General features: G+C 52.0%; 1 protein-coding gene across 3 annotated transcripts in view; it reads left to right on the top strand.

Annotated features, from left to right (window-relative positions):
• Positions 1-19,393, top strand: part of Evc2 (EvC ciliary complex subunit 2) — a 55,191-nt gene that overhangs the window by 32,089 nt on the left and 3,709 nt on the right. For all 3 annotated transcript variants that reach the window (XM_070012947.1, XM_070012946.1, XM_070012948.1), the window contains exons 15-19: positions 554-758; positions 1,655-1,771; positions 12,485-12,712; positions 17,394-17,587; positions 19,026-19,113. In XM_070012947.1, the coding sequence (XP_069869048.1) occupies positions 554-758; positions 1,655-1,771; positions 12,485-12,712; positions 17,394-17,587; positions 19,026-19,113 (832 nt within the window). The remainder of the gene's footprint in view (positions 1-553; positions 759-1,654; positions 1,772-12,484; positions 12,713-17,393; positions 17,588-19,025; positions 19,114-19,393) is intronic.

Below are 19,393 nucleotides of genomic sequence, written 5' to 3'. Positions count from 1 at the left end.
TCCCAGCTTTTAGCTGCAGCCTGGTGGCGTTTCTTACTGTGAGATCGTTTTCTTCACCGTCATTTGGCTCCATTTTGCGGCTGCATCTCTAAAGCCACTGCTGAGTGAACCATCCAGCAGGAAACAAGGGGCCTCTCCTGGCTAGCAGAAAACTATAATTTTGAGATACGGTCTCTCTTCCTGGCCAGCACATGCCAGGACTGTGATGCTCTTATTCTCTGCCCTCCATAGCCGGTCCCTGCTCACAGGATGTTATTTATCAGGCTTTGCTGGACAGGGCTTTGTTGTCGTGTGTGTTTTTCTAAGACTGTGATGCTAGGTTAGAGTCGAGATCAGGAGGGTGGGCAGCCTCTCTCCAGAAGGGTACCACACAGGCCCTGAAATCTCAGCTCCAAGGTGGGCTTGTGCCCAGGGTGGCAGACATTAGGTGTTCAAGAAATGCTTGTGGACGAAGTGCCCGGATGAGGAGCTGTTGCTTCTGCACAGACTTAGAAGGCCAGCCTGCCCACGCCGGCCCAGCCCACCGCGGCGCTTTCTCTCGCTCCCCTGGCAGGAAGCTGCGCGGCGCGGCCTTCGCCGTGTCCGAGGAGGAGCTGTTCAGGCTGCAGCAGGAGGCCCACAGCAGCTTCGCTCAGATGGATCGAAGCCTGGCCCTGCCCAAAATCCGGGCTCGAGTGCTGCAGCAGCGATTTCAGACAGCCTGGCGAGAAGCAGAGTTCCTGAAACTGGACCAGGCCCTGTCTGCCCCCGAGCTGCAGGTAGATGGGACACACGGGGGCCAGGCTGACCCCCCACCCCACCTGCTGGCCCCATGGGGCACCGAGCCTCCACCAGCTCTGGGCTTCCCCCCCCCCCCCCAGCCATGCTGGCGTCTGGGTGTCCTGCAAACCTCCCGCAGTGGCTGTCGGGAATGTGAACACAGCTGCCCCACCCCAGCTCACAACCACGCTCCGCTCTTTCCCAAGCACGGGGGAGACGGTGCCCAAGACGGCACCCGCCCCTGCCCACTGGCGCAGGCACAGCCAGTGGCCCGTTCAGGGCATACCAGGCCCCTGTGATGCAGAGAGGAAGGGTGCTCGTCTCAGCTGAAGTGGGTGGGAAGCGCGGGGTCTCACACGGAGTCTCGGGGCTCTGAGTGACAACTGCCTAATTGAGCACCTGCTGTGTGCCTCTGGGCAGAGTGCAGTTTGTCCCCAGGCAGCCCCATGCAGCTGCCCTGGCTGAGGCCACCGCCTTGCGCCCTGTCCCTGCCCTTGCTCCCCTCAGGCTGCCCAAGGAGCCCTTCAAAGTGCCAAGCATCCCAGGCCCTGTCTCAGATGTCACCCGGGAAGCTGACTGCAGACGAGGCCTTTGAACTTTCCTCTTCCCACCACACACTGTGCTTTGAACTTTCCCCTTCCCTGTGACATGCTTGCTAGTCTGCTCTCGGCTCCACCTTGGGTGCTCTTCTAAGCCACGTCCAGCATTCTTTGTTGAGAGGCCTCAAAGCTGAGCTTGTGCAAGGGAAATAGACATTTTTTGCCCTCTTGGCCAGAGGCAGTTTTGCCGTCTGAGATGCGCGCACTTCCTTGGGGGTGGGGAGACCCTGGGCTGCGCAGATTGCTTGTGACCCTCTTCACACACACAGCCTGCCCTCTGCCCTCTCTACCCACAGTCCAAGGCCAGAAAGCCACGGTCTAAGAACAAAAGCAAGGCAGACCTTCTGAAGAAATGCATCGAAGACAAGATCCGCCTCTTTGAGGAGCAGGGCCCCGAAGACCTGGGAGAGAAGGTGAGTGCTGTGTGTCCAATGCCTCAGCCGACTGCCAGCCATTGGCTCCAGGGCTGGGCTCCGTCTCCACCCTCGTGCTGCTCCCAGAAACTCCCCCTTCTCCCTGTGCCCCTGCCCCTCCCTAGGTCTGCTTCCCCCCTCCCCCCCCCCCCCCCCCCCGCGCTGCCTCTGTGGGCCATGGTGGCTGCCATGTGCATGCCTGATTCTGTCTCAGGCATCTGTATCTGTCCTCTCCCGTCCAGCTCCCTTTCTGTCTTGCACATCCTATACCACTTCTGCAGCCCTCTCTCCCTCCCTCCCTTTTTTCCCTCCTTCCTTCCTTCCTTCTGTCCCTCCCTCTTTATTTTCCTTCTTTCCTTCCTTCCTCCCTCCCTCCCTCCCTCCCTCCCTCCCTCCCTCCCTCCCTCCCTTCATTCCTTCCTTCCTGTTTCTTTCCTTCCTTTTCTTTTCATGCTAATGCTGAGGCTTTGAACTCAGTGTTTCTCCCTTAGCTTTTTTACTCAAGGTTGGTGATCTACCACTTGAGCCACAGCTCCCCTGCTCTTTTTTTCCCCTCTTAACAGGAGATGAGCTCTCACAGACTTTTCTGCCTAGGCTGGCTGTGATCTGAGATCCTCATTTCTCAGCCCCCTGGTCAGTCAGGATGGCCGGTGTGAGCCGCCAGCCGCTGGTCAGTCAGGATGGCCGGTGTGAGCCGCCAGCCGCTGCTTCTCATCCCCATTTCGTGCTCGGTGTTGTGTCGGGGCCTCACATGCCCCTCGGGGCTCCGTCCTGTGTCCCTCTCTCTTCCTGGCCTTCGGCTGCCTCTGAGTATCGGCTCTGCCCTCCAGTGTTCTCTCTTCCAAGAAGCCATCCCTAAAGACGTCTGAGGCCTGACCCAGACTCATGCTCCTCGCAGCTCAGCTCCTGAGTGCTGGGATTGCAGGCATGCGCCACTGCGCCCGGGCGCTCTCTGTGCAGATCCCTGCTGTATGAACTTAAGACACAGCTTTTTGTTGGTGAGCCCAGTGAGCCCGAGGAATGTTCTGGGCTCCTCCTCCCTGTGTTGCAGTAAGCTGGCTGTGGGCTCCCGGGATCTTCCTTCTCTTGAGCGTCCCAGTTCCCTGCTGTCTGTCTTCCATGTCTGAAAGCACTGGACTCTGTTCCAGCTGGGGTGGAGCTGCCGGCACAGGAGACACCGTCTTTGTCTTTCTCCATTGTGACCTGGAATGGAAACTTACAACCTATCCTTTTGTCATAGGTCTCCAATTTCATTGCCTCAGTGGGAGAAAAAAGTAATTGTGGCCATTTTTGGACTTTGTGGAGACTTTCTATGTCGTTTAACAAGTTCCTCGCCTGTCTTCAGAAAAGCCAAGTCTTTTCTGATTGGCTCACCAGGAGCCTGGAGGCTGCCTCAAGGAACTCTGGGAAAGTGGGCGGGACTGAGACCCGTGGACAACCCCAGGGGCTGTGTTCCTTTAGGACCAGTCGGGCCCTCTGCTGGGCACTGTAGCTCATCTTCTCTATCTGGCTCTGGTGTCTTGTTTGATCTCTGTTCCTTCTGCTTGTAAACATGAAGCCTATCAAGAAATGGGCTCATTTCTGTGAAGTGAAGGTCAGGTCCCTGTTGGCGCAGGTTCACAAGGAGCAGCCCCTCGGGTCCCTCTCCCAGGACAGAGTCTGTTCCAGGGCAGTGCCCAACTGGCAGTCCATTGCTTCAGTGTCTGGGCCCATCAGTCACAAGGCAGACATGAGGTGACTCCTGTTTTCATGTTGGGAAGTGAATCTGTCTATCTATTATTTACCACCCATCTGGTTATCAATCTATCTATGTATCTACCACCCATCTAGCTATCAATCATCTATCATCTACTTATCAATCATCATCTATCATCTATCTATCATCGATCTATCTTTCATCATCTTTTGCTGCTCTTAGCACCGACACTTTTGAAGATTCCCCACCTCGCTCTGCGCAGCCCTCATTGCTGTTCTCGGCAGGAGAGCCCTGCTTAGGATGCGTAGCCGGAAGCGATTTACGCCCCCTGGATGAAGGGACCATTTCAGTTGTTTTCAGCACCTGAATGTTTCACACAGACTGAATCCCGCTCTCCGTGTTGAGGCGGTGGGGCAGCTCATGATGCTCAGCAGTGTGGCCAGGCTCGTGCTAGGCCAGGTCTCTGTAAGCAGCAGGGCCGAGCCTGTGTGCCCTACAGACGTCTGTTTGATGGGCCCGTCTTCTGGCGCTTGTCCTGCTGTTGTGACAGCCGACACACGAACTCCTCGTCAGTATTCTCCAGGAGTCCGGGAGGATGGGTGAACAGGACAGGGTCACGTGTGCCCCCAGCAGCCATTGTTTCTGGTCTCGTATGAGTGATCTTGCTCAGTCCGGATAGCACACCTCTCCCCATCTCCACTCCCCAGCCACTGTTCATTCTTGGCTGCCGGCTTTTCTGTGGCGTGGGCCTGCAGAGTTCACGAGCCACCCCGCCGCGTGGGAGGATCCCTGGTTCCGGCTGTGCTCTGTCAGCCGTGCGCCCCGCGGTGCTCCCGCAGCCGCCGCCATGATGAGCTCGGTGGCTGGTACTGGTTGGGGCTGCTCGCAGGCTGCTCTGACTCACTGGAGCATGAGAGGAAGTGCGCATGTGCAGGTGGCCTGGCCTTGCAACAAAGCTGGAAGAGAAGGCGGATGGGAAGCCCCTTGCGGGCAGGGAGAGCCTCCTGCTTCTCCTCAAGCCTGCCGTACCTCTAGCTTATCTCCTGGGGCGGCCTCTGCCTGTTCGTCTCCCTCAACAATACCCAGAATTCCTTTATTTGCTTTTGTCCTGGGGATGGAACCCAGGACCTTGCTGATGCTGGGCAGGAGCTCTAACCACTGAGCCACATCCCCAGCAGATCCTCGGCTTCTCATTCTAATCCCTACATCCACCTTCCAACCACAGATGATTACCTGGGTTTCTTTGGATGGTTTGAGTTCTTTTCTATATTTGAATTTTTTCCCCTATATCATCTATTTAAGAAGTGTGACTTTTCATCTTTATAAATCCCTTCCTCTCCTTCCCTCCCCTTCCCCTCCCTTCCCTTCCCTTCCTCTCCCCTCCCTTCCCTCCCTCTCCCTCCCCCTCCCCCTCTCCCTCCCTCTCCTCCCACTCTTTCTCTCTCTCTCTCCTTCCTTCCTTCCTTCCTTCCTTCCTTCCTTTCTCTCTCTTTCTTTTCCTTTATTTATTTATTTCTTTCTTTTCTTTCTTTTTTTTCTTTCTTTCTTTCTTTTTCTTTCTTGTCTGTTGTGGGGCTTGAACTCAGGACCTAGATACTGTCCCTGAGCTTCTTTGTGCTCAAGACTAGTGCTCTACCACTTGAGCCACATTGCCACTTCTGGTTTGGGAGTGGTTCGTTGGAGATAAGAGTCTCACAAGGACTTTTCTGCCTGGTCTGGCTTCGAACTGTGATCCCCAGGTCTCAGCCTTCTGAGTAGCTAGGATGACAGCCCTGAGCCACTGGTGCCCGGCAACTTTCTCATTTGTCTTTAGTTTCTTGCAAGGTTCATGTTCTTTATATTTACCAATGTCATTCCACTTCTTGACAGTTGACTAGAAATTCTAGCAAGACCATTGGCCATCTCTTTGAGGCTGCCTGTGCCTCTGGCATGTTCCCAGTGGCCATCGCTGCCTCGACATCGAGCCGCGCTGCGGTTCTCTTCCTCCCCTCTCTGTGGATTTGTTCTTTGTTTTTAAAAAAAACCCACGTCTTCTGTGTGATGGGAAGGGACACATGGGAGAAGTAATACTTTGAACTTTTGTTAAGATTGAAATGTATTTATTCTGCCTTCATACTTGACAGATCATCTGACAGACTAGGAAATTTTCTGGTTTTTGGTGAAGAATTCCTCCTCTTCTTTAATCTCTCTTTCTAGAAAGGCAGTTGCTTAGGTGTTGATATCTGTTTCTTTACTGTTTTCCTCCATCATTTTGCTTTACTTATGAGAGATAGCCTACATTTTATCTCATATTTCATTCATGTTTTTATTTTTTAGCTAAATTTTTGTTTGTTTTCTTTTTTTCTTTGGTCAGTTGTGGGGCTTGAACTCTGAGCGTGGACACTGTCCCTCAGCTCTTCAGCACAAGGCGAGTACTCTACCACTTGAGCCACAGCTCTGGTTTTCTGGTGGGGTTTTTTTTTTTTTTTTTTTTTTGGGTCCGGTCATGGGGCCTGAACTCTGGGCCTGGGCACTGTCCTCAGCTCTTCAGCTCAAGGCTAGCGCTCTACCACTTGAGCCACAGCACCACTTCCGGCTTTTTTTCTTTTTGCTTCTGTGGTGCTGAGGAATCGAACCCAGGGCCTCATGCATGCAAGGCAAGCGCTCTACCACTGAGCCACCTTCCTAGCCCCTTTCCGGTGGTTTTTGTTGGTGATAAGAAATCTCATTGACTTTCCTGCCCAGGCTGGCTTTGAACCACGATCCTCAGATCTCAGCCTCCTGGGTAGCTGGGATGACAGGCGTGAGCACCGGCGCCCGGCTTGTTACTACTTTTGCTTCCCATCTCACTCCCTCATTTCTTTCGGCCTTAAAGAAAACAGATGCTTCTTTTCAGTCTGTCTCTTCACCAGCAATTGCCCACGTTAATGTTTGTCACAGCATGCATATGTTACATGATTACAAAGCAACCATTTAAAAAGGCAGGAGAAAACAACCCAATGTTGCAACCCATTATTATGTTTTAATTATTATCTCAAGTAGCTGTACTGTGGCGGTGCCATTAAACAAAGCGGTTTATGAATACCATGCTTCCTGGTCATCCTTCAGCAATGCCCCTTTGACCTGCTCCTTCCCTTACTTTTCTTAGTTTTGTGGTATATGTACAATGAACTTAACGGCGCTCTCCCACACTCCCCTACGTCTCCCCCCCCCCCCCCCCCCCCGCCTTGCATGTACTCATTTCCTGGTGCTGATTTTGTTAGGCTTTGATGGAGTCTTTTAAAAATATCACACTGTTTGAATTCTATTCTACTTCAGTTAATTCACGTGTAACCACTTGCATACCACCCAGTGTGTTTACTTGCAGATGTATAGGCTCATTCTAGCTACTCCAGATGAGGGGTACCCTGCAACCTTTGTCTCTCTGAATCTGGCTTCACTTAATATCATTTTTTCCGTCTTTCCATTTCTTTACAAATGGTGAAAAATCGTTTTTTCTTCTAATGGATGTGTAACATTCCATTGTGTATATGTACCACATTTTCTTGAACCATTCATCCATTGAAGGGAATCTTTTTTTGAGCAATTCAAAGTTATTCAATTGAATTACTACTACTACTACTGCTACTACTAAGATTATAATAAAGTAATAATAGAGGCAGCTCCAGGTTATTAATTATTAGATGCTGTCTAGATGCAGGACATTGTACTCAGTGGTCTGTGCTGTTTTGTTGTTCCCCTTTTCCAAGAAAAAGTGAGACTCAGCTAGTTCTTAAAGTCACATGCAAGAGATAACAGACCAACTTTAAACAAAGTATATCAGCAAAACCTGTGCTGAGTACTCTAAAGCAGTGCCCTTCATTTGTATGAGGTATTTTCACTGGATTATGGAGACTGTAGGAGGTAATCTCTTTCCAAGAATAGAAACGAATTTCCTGCCTTTAAGACTGAAGCACTAATGATGTCTCTTTAGCAAAACTATTTCCTTAAACCAATTGTAAAGAAATATTTTGAGTCCTGTGTTTCGAGTTTCAGGTTTTAGCACCAAATGTAGCGAATTATTTTAAGTACCAGGAGTTTGAAGGAAGAAAAGATCAGAAAGAGGAACTCAAGGGCCAACAGGTGTATTGGAAGGGTAGTCATTCTTCAGTTCAGCTGGACAAGAAATGGCACATCTCCCTTATACTAAGGTCTCTTTACTAGGCAGCAGGAGTGAGCGGGGGCAGAGGTGGGGTGGACAGACGGGAGCTGGCGAAGGGGCTTTTTGTGTAGAGCTGGAACCTTGAGTTTCAGGAAAGGACATTTTTAAGGCCTCAGGTCAGGGTCTGGCCCTCAGGTCACAGGTTACCTCTCTTATAGCCGCAGGGTGTGGTGCGGGGAGGGAGAGGGAGGTGAGGGGAAATGGTTCGGTGTTGTCAGCAGCAAGGTGGCATTTTTCAGGCTGTGGCTATCAAGAGGGGAGGGAAATGTTTCCATTGAAGCCATGTTCTTCACCAGGATTAATCCAGCCCACTTTTTCTCCACCCACCCACTTTCTCCTCGTGAAAGATGGAAGAGTCTTCACACGCTCCATCGCCCTGCTTACTCTTTAAACCCATCCAGCAGATGAGAACCAACACCCAGAGTGTGTCCTGCTGGCCTTTCTCTCCCAGTGTTTGGATGATGCACAACTCTCTCTTTTTATTTTTATTTTTTTGGTTGGTCGTGGGGATTGAACTCTGGGCCTGGGCACTGTCCCTGCGCTCTTCAGATCATGTCGAGCGCTCTTCTGCTTGAGCCACAGTGCCACTTTGGTTTTCTGGTGGTTACTTGGAGATTAGAGTCTCACAGACTTTCCTGCCTGGGCTGGTGTTGAACCACAATCCTCAGATCTCAGCCTCCTGAGTAGGTAGGATTATAGGCGTGAACCACCGGCACCCAGCGGATGCACAACTCTTGATGTGACATGGCCCCCTCTCCCCTCCCGCCCTTCTTCCCATGTGGAGGGACCTGACCTCTGACCTCCTGGGCTCTCTCCATCCCGTCCAAGGAAGGTGTTGGTGCTTGGTGAGACTGAAGAGCTCAGTCCACCTCAGCTCCCTCCTGTCTCTCGGGACGCCGACGGAGCAGCCTCCTCTGTTCCACGAGGGCCTGGGAGGGAGGCTGCTGTGTGGCATCACTTGGTTTGTTTAGACGTGGGTCTGAATCCCATTTTCCAATCCAGGATTCATTGGTGGTGTGGCTGATGTTTGAGGTCTGTCCCTCCGTCCCTTGCATTAAGCTATACTTGTTTCCAAACTTGGGCAAGAAGGAGGGGCGCGATTTTCTGAACCCCTCGGGGTCCTGGGAGTGCTGGTTGGCAGGGCTGTGTCTGTTGGGAACTTAGAGGGCATCTCTGTGCCTAGAGGAAATTGGGGCAACAAATGCTTCAGAGAAAACCAGAAACCAAGGCGTCTGGATTTCCCAGTTCAGAGCATTTAGCAGCATGTGGTTCCAGCAAATGAACGCTTATTGTTTTAGATGTTTGAATTTTTAATGAAGTTTGTCATTAATACCTCACAGAAATGTAAACCTGCCATTTCCCAGGAGCTAGAGGATTCAAACCCTCTCTAGAAACATCATCTCACAGTGTTAGAATTGACCAATTGAGTATCCGAAGGAAGTAAAGAAAAGGTTTGGGAGGATCCTAAAAATCCTCCCGTCTGCGTTCTCACTGCGCACACGGAGGGCTTTGTGGTTCCTCCCAGTGGGAGGCTTGCATTTACATCTGCAGCGCTGCTCAGGAGGCTACAGACTGTGTAAGTGGAGGAGACAGAGCAAAGAGACCGGGACAACTAAGCCAGCGGTGCTTCATGTGACAGAGAGCCAGTAAAGAAGGTTGTTCAGGTCCCGGTGGCTCACATCTATAGTCCTGGCTACACAGGAGGCTGAGACTTGAGGATCACAGTTTGAAGCTAGCCTGGGTAGGAAAGTCGATGAGACTCTTATCTACAATTAACTACCAGAAAACCGTTCATGTTGCTGTGGCTTAAAGTGGTAGAGCACTAGCCTTGAGCAGACAGAGCTCAGGGACTGTGCCCAGGAGCCGAGTTCAAGCCCCAGGACTTACTACAACAGCAATGAAAGGAGCTCTACAGAGAGAACCCAGGCCGGATGGGCTGGATTCCCTCCCATGTTCTCATGAGGGTGGGGAAGTGGATGAGAGGCGTGTACACCGCCACCCGGGGCCAGGCAGGGCCAGCCAGAGACCGAGAGAGGAGTGAGTGCCTGAGCCGGCCCCGGCCCAGGCCCAGGATGACGATGGTGCTAGTGAGGCTCCCTCCAGCAGCCCTGGGAAATGCCGCCGAGTGTGGGACACCCCCCCACCCCCCACCCCCCATCTCAGCGTCAAAAGAGGGAGCTCCCCTGCACTCTGTTCTAGCTCCAACTAGTGGATCTCAAAAAAACATGACGGAAATGATGGACTTGTGTCCAGGTAACTTCACTACATCCCAGAAAATGGCCTCACTGGTGGTTCTTGCCTGTCATCTTAGCCACTCAGGAGGCTGAGATCTGAGATCAAGGTTCAAAGCCAGCCCGGGCAGGAAAGTCAGTGAGACTCTTCTCTCCTGTTAACCTCAAAAAGCTGGAAGTGGAACTGTGGTTCAAGTGGTAGAGTGTCAGCCTTGAGCAAAAAAGCTAAGTGGCAGTGCACAGACCTTGAGTTCATGCCCCACTACTGTCACAACAGAAGTGAAAATAAAAACTTAGTCTTCAACCAGAGAAGAGACTACATGACATACATTGGGGACACAGCTAAAGTGGACAGCACCATTCTTGTTTACAACAATGCCAGTGAGAGGACAGCGGAGAAATGTCTTCACTCTGGGAGTGTTCTGTCTCCTAAAATTCTGCACCCCAAATGTCCCTTTCAAGAATGAAGGTGTAGGATATGTTCTGTCAGACCATGCTGTAAGAATTCCACTCAAACTGAAAAAAAAATAAAAAAACTTCTGTGTAGAAGATCCCTTATCAGATGTAAATTCAGAACTATATCAATAGAGAAGGCTGTAAATGGCCATTGCATAAGTGAATACATCACTATTTTATTTGTAAAAAAAAATCTCTTCAAAGTCAGATGGACTGAACATGCAGAGGGATGTTATTCAGCCATAAAAAGATTTCAGTTACGTTGTACGACAAGTAGACTGAACTAAAAAACATTACGTTCAGTCAAAAAGAAAAATCAGGTCCCAGAGGTTGTATTCAGTGCATCAGTTCCGGTGACTCATCCAGAATCAGTCAAACTGTAGCAACAGGGAGAAGGTGGTTGTTTTCCACAGGGTGTGCATTTCCTGGGGTGGTGACAGTTTCGGCTTCTCAAGTCTGAATACTAATGTTGGCTGTAAAACAGCTGTAATTTTATGACACGTGGATTTCGCCTCAATACAGATTTTTGAAAAATTGATTGCTCTGCAGAAACAATAATGACTAGTGTAAGCGTGACAGCAGGTAAGTTTTATATGGAAAAACTAAAATGTATGACAAGAATAACACGTAAGACCAGGAAGGGAGGTGTGGCAGTAAGCCAGGCCCAGTGCTGTAATGTCCGTGATGGAAGCCTGAGACAGGCTTCAGTATAAACTCTGCAGTGACAGCACAGATGACAGCTGGTCTACCAGCGAAGGAGAGTGGAAGGAAATGCTCAGTCCAGAAGATGACCAAGTGTGACCCTAAAATTAAACAATCGCACTGAGTGAAAAGAAGCCAGACCCTCCCAGTGCATCCCAGGGTATTCTATTTCCAGACAGCTCCTGGAGAGTGCAGATGTGCCCGCAGTGTGCAAGCCAGAAGAGTGAAGCCTGGGAGGGTCACCCTGCAGGCGTTAGGACTGCCGCGGGGGTGCTCGGTGCTCCCTGGCGCTCAGATGTGTAGAAATGTCCAAACTTGGCACATTGTGTGTTTCCAGCAGGTGTGGGCCACCACGGGGCAGGCTGTGTACTTCCCCTAGGCCTGGGAGCTGTCCTTCAGGATGCAAGCCCTGTGTGTTTGGCGGTGCTGCCATCGACCACTTGCAGATGAGGAAGGGCAGGTCCGGGGGCTTGGTGACTGCCGGGGTCCCTCGTTAGTGGCAGTAGAGCTTGAGTTCTTGCTTCTGCTCAGTTACACTGTGAGGGTTTGGTCCATGGAACCTCTGCCTCTTTCCTCCCTTCTCTACCCCTTAGTGCATCCTGCGTTCCTTTACATGTGTTAGTGCTTGTAAGCATACAACTATGATTTCTCTTTGTAAATTGGCAGTGAAAAAGTGACAATGGGGAGAGGTCTTGGTTGGGGGACAGTATGACATGTGTATCACGTTAGGGGCTCCACTTCCAAGCGCCCCTGTAGAGAAGTCATCCGATGTGGCTCTTGGCACCCCCTTCCCATGGGACTACCCCTCATCTGTGGAGGACGCAGGGCGGACTGCAGGCTGATGCCACGGCTGGCGTCCATTTATTTTTAGTTACCATGGGAACCTGTCAGGAGGGCTGTCACCTGGTTTTCCAGATTGGAAAAAAGGCTGAGCTAGCAGTATCTCTGCAAGATGCTGCCAGCAGGCCAGCCTGTGTCTCGTGAGGGCTGGCAGGGAGGCCGGTGTGGCCTGGGAGCTTGGGAACATGGGGACAGATGTACAGAGCTGTGGAGGCTTCAAGCAGCAACTTGGGAATTGGAGGCCCAGGGAGGCAAGGATGGGGGCGCAGACATGATGCAGGGAGTGCAGCGGGTGGTCATGTGGAGTCCCAGGGCGGGTGGTCGGGGATGGGACCTTTCATCTCCCAGGGAATGGGGTGGGGCAGGAAGGCTTTGAGCAGGACAGCAACAGGGCGGGATAGGAGACGGAATGAATGCAGCTCACTGCAGAAGCCTGGTGTCCTCAGACACCAGAGAGGCGCCATCTTGGGAGCTCCCTGCGGAGTCCCAGGGCCTCTCTGCTCACCGGAGCCACACCTGGCGCGCAGCATCCTGAGCTGATTGTGGAAGGCTCTGGCCCTCCTTCGGGGCTTCACTCCCTGCTGTCTGGTTGGGTCCACCCCCTGCAGGTGCGGGGAGAATTGCTGCGGGAGAGGGTGCAGCGGCTGGAGGCCCAGGAAGCTCGCTTCGCGGAATCGCTGGTTGCTCTGCAGTTCCAGAAAGCAGCACGGGCCACCGAGACCCTGTGGGCCTATACCGCCCTGCTCAGCATCCAGGACTTGCTGCTGGAAGAGCTGAGTGAGTCGGAGACGCTGACCAAGTCAGCCTGCACCCAGATCCTGGAGTCACACAGCCTGGTGAGTGAGGGCCGGAGGGCGGGGGACCAAGGGAGGGGACCTACAGAGGGCACTGTGCAGTCTGGCTTGCGGCTCCTGGGGCTTTTCCACATGGGGCTTTTCCACATGGCCACAAAGGGCACATCTTCCAGTGGGTGCCATAATTTAATTGGCAGTGTCCTCTTTCCTGCTGTTACACAAATCAACAGGGTGCTGGGCATGGTGGCTCATGCCTATAATCCTAGCTACTGAGGCTGAGATCTGAGGATTGTGGTTTGAAGCCAGCCCGGATAGGAAAGTCTAGGAGATTCTCATCTCCATCAAAAAGCCAGAAGTGCAGGTGTAGCTCAAGTGGTAGAGTGCCAGTCTTGAGCAGAAAAAGCCAAGGGACAGTGTCCAGGCCCTGAGTACAGGTACACACACACACACGCACACACGCACACACACACACACTATCTTTCAGTGAGGCACATCCTACATGCAAGCATGTTGGATTTCATTTTATAATTCTAAATATTGCCATTGCTCCTAAGTGTTGTGTTCTTTTGAGAACAGTCTAGCTATAGTAATAACTGTTTGAGACTTATTTTAGGTCCCTTAGGTGTAGATCTTACAATGCCACGTACTTTCTCTGTTATTACAATAGTTGGTTGCGGGTGTGTCCCTGGTGTGGGCAGAGGGCCCTAAGCTGTGAGTGGCCAGGCCCTCATCTAGGAGCTGGCCCTGCTGACACAGTCCGGAGCCGTGCTTTGTAAGGTTATTAGGTAAGCACGATTAATAACAAGCTGTAACTTTGTGTGGCTTTCCAATTAAGCACTTTGTCACACCTCGTTAATTATCGAGCAGTGCTGTAAAATAGGTGTTTCTGTTACACTCAGCTCCCAGGAGAACGAATTGAGATTTGAACGAGTGACAGGAGACATTTTTGTGAAGATTTTATGGCTCATAAATGACAAAAACCAAGCCGGGCGTGGTGGCTCACACCTGTAATCCTAACTATTCAGAAGGCTGAGATTTGAGGATCATAGTTCAAAGCCTGCCTAGACAGGAAAGGCCATGAGACTCTTATCTACAATAAACCACTCAGAAAACCAGAAGTGGTGCTGTGGCTCAAGTGGTAGGGTGCTTGCCTTGAGCTGAATAACTGAGGGACAGTGCCCAGACCCAGAGTTCAAGCCCCACGACTAACAAATAAATAAAATAAATAAAATAAATGACAAAACCAGAAATCAGCTTGGCGCTGGTGGCTCACGCCTGTAATCCCACCTACTCAGGAAGCTGAGATCTAAGGATTGCATTTTGAAGCCAGCCTGGGCAGGAAAGTTTGTAAGGCTCTTTTTTTGTGTGTGAGTTTTTTTTTATTGTAAAAATGCTGTATAGAGGGGTTACAGTTACATGAACAAGGTAATGAGTACATTTCCTATTGGGCATTGTTGCCTCCTCTTTTGTTTTCACCCAGCCATATCTTCCCTCCCACCTCCCCCCCCCATGAGATTCCTCCCCCCCCCAAAAAAAAAGCTGGAAGTGGAGCTGTGGCTCAAGTGGTAGATCTCTAGCCTTGAGCCAAAATCTTAGTGACAGTGCCCAGACCTGAGTTCAAGCCCCAGGACTGGTGCATGCACACATGTGCACGTGCACACACATACATGCATACAAACCCTAAACCCAGAAAATCAGGGTGATACCTGTTCTTTCTTTAAAAAAACGGCAGCAGACTCTGGAGAATCTGAGGCTGGTTTTGATCAACGTTCTACATCTTGCACTGTGAAAACTGTTTGCAAACTGCAAGTAGGGCCAGGGTCACAACTCAAACCTGTAAGCCCAGCTACTCAGGAGGCTGACATCTGAGGATTGAGGCTTGAAGGCAGTCCGGGCAGGAAAGCCCAGGAGACTCTTACCTCCATTTACTTACCAAAAAGAGCCAGAAGTGGAGCTGTGGCTCAAGTGGTAAGGCACCGGCCCTGTGCACAAAAGCTTAGGGACAGTGCCCAGACCCTGAGTTCAGGGTCTAGGACCTGCAACAAAACAAGACAATACAAATTTGCATAAGAATGGTAGGCATTCTAGTGCAAAGCCTCCAGGAATGGATGGATGAAAATACGCAGGCTCTTTCAGGTTTTCTGAATCTTGAAGCTCCCCAGGAAGCAAAGCTGCCCTGCGATGGGCTAAACTCACAGAGCAAGGAAGCTCTGGAGCCCTGGCTCGTTAGGGGAGCAGCAGGCCCTGGGCCCAGAGATGAATGTGCAGACCTGCTTTCCTAGGCAAGAACAGCACCTGCTGGCAGAACCTGCCTGCCTCCAGCCTGCTCCCAGTGTGGAACGAAGTCTCCCTGTGAATTTGGTTCCATCGTTTCTGGTACCCCCCAGAAAGAATCTAGATGGGAGTCAGCCATTCAATGATCATTTCAGCTAAAGGTGATCAGTTCAGTTAAAACAGTTCCAAGTTGGTTGATTGACTGTCCTGGTCCAAAAAAAGGACAAATCCTCTCCAGAAAAAATAAGTATTCTCAGTGGGGAAATCAAGATTTCTACAGCTTGAATTCAGCCAAATAAGAGTTCTCAGTGAGGAACGGGGAAGTTACTGGCCCAGGAGAAACAAAAATAACAGATTAGGTCTTCACAGGCTTTCATACATAAGTTACCAGGAGAATGTAGGATAATGAGTGTGAAATTACTCAAGATGGCCAAGATAGTATAGAAATATCTTGAAGCCTATAAGACAATAAGGTTGCCTTAACATTCAGCATCAAATGATGAACCTGTGGGAGGGGAGGGAGCCCAGGGCTTTACAGAAAGAAGTGTTGAGCGCAATGCCATCCAGCATGCAACTCCGCAATCTCCCCGAATCCACGGCTGCGGGGTCAGCATGGAGGTGGACTACTGTCCTGAGTTCCCTCTGGGGAACACAGGCCTTGAGAGTGAAGGTCAGGTCCAAGGTCATGAAATGAGTCAGAGGCAGAGTGAGACTCAGGAGCCCAAGAATGTGAGACACACGCTTGGTCCAGCCTCCATCACCCGGTGTCCTGACGCCACCATGACTTGGATTCCTAACGGGATGCAATCCTCCCTTCCCCGTTGGATTGCAAGGCTCTTTTGAGTGACACTGAAGCCTGCCATCTGTGCTTGGTCGGGAAGAGGAGGGTCCCTGGGTCCTGGACTGGCGGCAGTGGGGGCGAATCGGATGGTGCCATTACTCAGCCAGTGCCGGGCAGGGGTGTGTGGCCCTCCCCTTGGGTTTGCCTCTGGAGGGAGACAGCCGGCTTCGCTGTGTGTAGTAGACGTTCATTCTGTAACCGGATCGTTCTGTGCGTACCGCTTTCCTGCTGGAAATGAACTTTTAAGCTGAGAGACACTCAGGAGAATTTTATACAGCGTGAAATGAACTACTTTGGGAGAAATGATGCCTTAGAAAGCGATATCGTGTGCACCTCCCTCTTTGAATGACTGAGACTCATTTTGGGAGACTGGTGCGTGGGCAGGGGATTGTGTGAGGGAGCGGAGTGGCGAGGATGGGCACATTTCAACAGGAATGGCTTTAAACCCGTGGTGCCACCCAGACTGACCGAACCCACAGCATTTCATTGGCGAAATTGCTAGCACTGGGCTGGCATTTCTCCATCTGTGTACAGGAAGCCTGTGAGCTGGCGCACTGTGGGCACCATCTATGTACAGGAAGCTCATGAGTTGGCGCACTGTGGGCGCCGTCTGTGTACAGTAAGCCTGTGAGCTGGCACACCGTGGCACCATCCGTGTACATGAATTCTGTGAGCTTGTGGCGTGGGTTCTGTGGGCCTGGCCACAGCTGCTACAGCCCAGCATGCACCATGTACAGCGGATTCAGGCAGATGCCCGACAGAACACCAGTGCCAGGTGGCAGCCATCAGTCATGGCACTGACAGGAGACTTGGCCCTGGCCTTGGGAGCTCACTGCATCAGCAGGCCCAGACCATACCTGGGCAGGCCTCTGTCAGGTGCTGAGCGAGGGCGGGGAGCTCTGGGTACCATGACCGGAGGTGGGCCACAGGCCCAGGCCCCATGTCCCCCAGTCACATCCTGTATGAGGACAGCAACATCAAAAGTGGGCGTTAACTCTGGCATGAGGAGGGGCGCCCAGAGGGTGTGGCGAGCACTGAGCAGCTTCCTAAGCCGGACTCTGAGGAGACTCAGAGCTGGTCAAGGGTCGTGCCTGTGGGCATGCGTGAGGTCAAGGGTCGTGCCTGTGGGCATGCGTGAGGTCAAGGGTCGTGCCTGTGGGCATGCGTGAGGCACATCACAGCTCTCAGGCACGGCTGGAACAGCTGGACAGAGCCATGTAAGGCTAGTCCTGCGGCCTAAGGTTCCCTGCTATACCACGATGAAGGTCAGGTGTGGGTTTTTTGGTTTGCTTTTCGTGTGTGTATGTGTGTGAGTGTGTGTGTGTGTGTGTGTGTGTGTGTGTGTGTGTGTATCCCTTTTTTTGCTCAAGGTTGGTGCTCTACCACTTGAGCCATAGCTCTGCTTCTCTGTTTTTGGGTAGTTAATTGGAGATAAGAGTCTCAGACTTTCCTGCCTGGGCTGGCTTTAAACTGAGGTCCTAAGATCTCAGCTTTCTGAGTAGCTAGGGTTACAAGCGCCCAGCGAAGGCCAGGTTTTGTCCTTTAGTCCAGTGACCTCAGCAATGGGACTCACCTCTCCCCACCCCCTCCACACCCCTACATGTGCAGGAGCTGCAGGAGCTGGAGAGGAAGCTGGAGGAGCAGCTGGCGAGGCAGGAGGAGGCCCAGCAGCAGCAGTGGGGGACTGACGGACCTGGACTTCTGAGCGAGCCTGGGGAGGTGGAGCCTGAAAAGCAGATCGCTGACACCCTGCAGCAGGCCCTGAGCAAGGGCCAGAAGCTGCTGGAGCGCCACCAGCAGAGGTAGGCCGGGCGGCCCACGCCCTGGGCAGCAGCTGCCCTTCCGCCTCTGCCAGGTCGAGCCCAGGGCTGGGCCATTTCCCCGACAACCTTGTGTACTTGCAACACTGCATTATAACATCAAAGTTGGCTACTCAGGAGGCTAAGATCTAGGGATCATGGTTCAAAGCCGGCCCAGGCAAGAAAGTTCATGAGACTCTTACGAACCACCAGAAAGCTAAAGTGGAGTTAGGGCTCAAGTGCCAGCCTTGAGCAAAAAAGTTAAAGGACAGCACTTCAACCCAGAGTTCAGGTCCCAATACCAACACACACACACACACACAACATAGCACAGAGAAGTCCCATGCACCTTCCCCCAGCCTCCCTGCCTGCTCACGTGTTATATAACCATATGTCAGAAGAAACAGGGCTGACACAACACTGTTGAGTCTAGCATGCAGAACGAAGAGCAGAGTCACTGTGCAGCATTAAAAATCCTGCTTTTAGAGAATTGTGGGACAGACACACCCCAGTCTTCCTTCTTTGTTCTTTACCTTCTTGCACAATTAACTTTACGCAATTAGCCTCTTGGCTGTGGTGGCATGAAGAACTCTGGGGAAGACGTAATTTCTTCCAGCTCTCTAGTTTCCCACTGTGGAAAGGGACGTGGAAGGGAGGGGCGGGAAACTGTCTGCTGCGCACAGTGTGATTCGTTTTTTGAAAACACTCACAAATTAATTGGAAGGAAACAGACCCAGTTTTAATGGGTGTGATTTCTGGCTGATGAGATTATGGGCGATTTTTATCTGTTTGATTTTGCTTTTCTGCCTGAATACAACATCAAAGTCTAATTCAGTTCCATTGAATGCATTGGCCCTGGGGAAATACTTAAAGGTGCTAATTTGATTCCGGTGGGAGTTGGGGAGTGTGTTATACTCACTGGTGCTCTGCTGGAGTTTGGGTTGGGGTTGTTCCCACAGAAGCACTGGGTTATAAAAGAACCAATGAAATGTGGGGGTAGGGCCATGATGCTGGCTTTGATTGGCCAGCAAGGAGCGAAACCCAGCCCCGTTTCCTGTCCAGGTGTCTGGGAGCCTCCTGTGGAATGGCCCTGTTGGTGTTGGTCTGGTGCTCAGAACAGGGCCCTCTGTGGACAGTGCTCTGCACTGGGGACAAGTGGCCCCAGGTGTTGGTCTTGGTCCTGGCCTTGAGGATGAAGGCAGAACTTCCACAGGGTGATAATAAGAGCAGGTTCCTTGGGTTCCACGGGGCTTCTCACCTGGCAGTCACCCTTGGCCACACCATGTGGGGCTAGGAGAGGAAAGCAAGTGTCTCAGGCCACCGTTTGTGTGTGTGTGTGTGTGTGTGTGTGTGTGTGTGTGTGTGTGTGTTAGACCTGTGACACTGGAGCCACGTAAACAATGAGTTGCTCGCGGGCTGGCGTGGGTTTGCCTTTCTCTAGGGTAAGGGAGGAACAGCAGAACAGTGCCATCCTGGAAGACTTGCTGGAGAGCATGGAGAACGACACCTTTGCCACCCTGTGCAGCCAGGTGAGAGGATGCAGGCCCCTGCTGCGTCTGTGCCCACCTGCGGGCACTTGGGCTTCCCGGGCCCTGCAGCGTCTCCCGGGCTGTGGTGAGGGGAGACGCAGCCTGGAGGGGAGGGGCAGGTTCTGCAGACTGCGACCCTGCGGTCACCTGGCCCCACAGAGACAGCAGGAGACAGGAAGGGACTGCCCTCCAAGACTAGCTCTTCTGCGGTGGTGACTCGGGTACCACCGAGAGCCGGGGAGGCTGGAGGGAGAGGGCGAGCTATGGGAGCCAGGGTATT

Source organism: Dipodomys merriami, unplaced genomic scaffold, assembly GCF_024711535.1.
Source record: "Dipodomys merriami isolate MVZ:Mamm:240054 unplaced genomic scaffold, mDipMer1.0.p SCAF_9, whole genome shotgun sequence".
NCBI classification, from domain to species: Eukaryota; Metazoa; Chordata; class Mammalia; order Rodentia; family Heteromyidae; genus Dipodomys; species Dipodomys merriami.
Note: the sequence above shows the minus strand (reverse complement) of the source record. Positions and strands in the feature narration are given on the sequence as shown.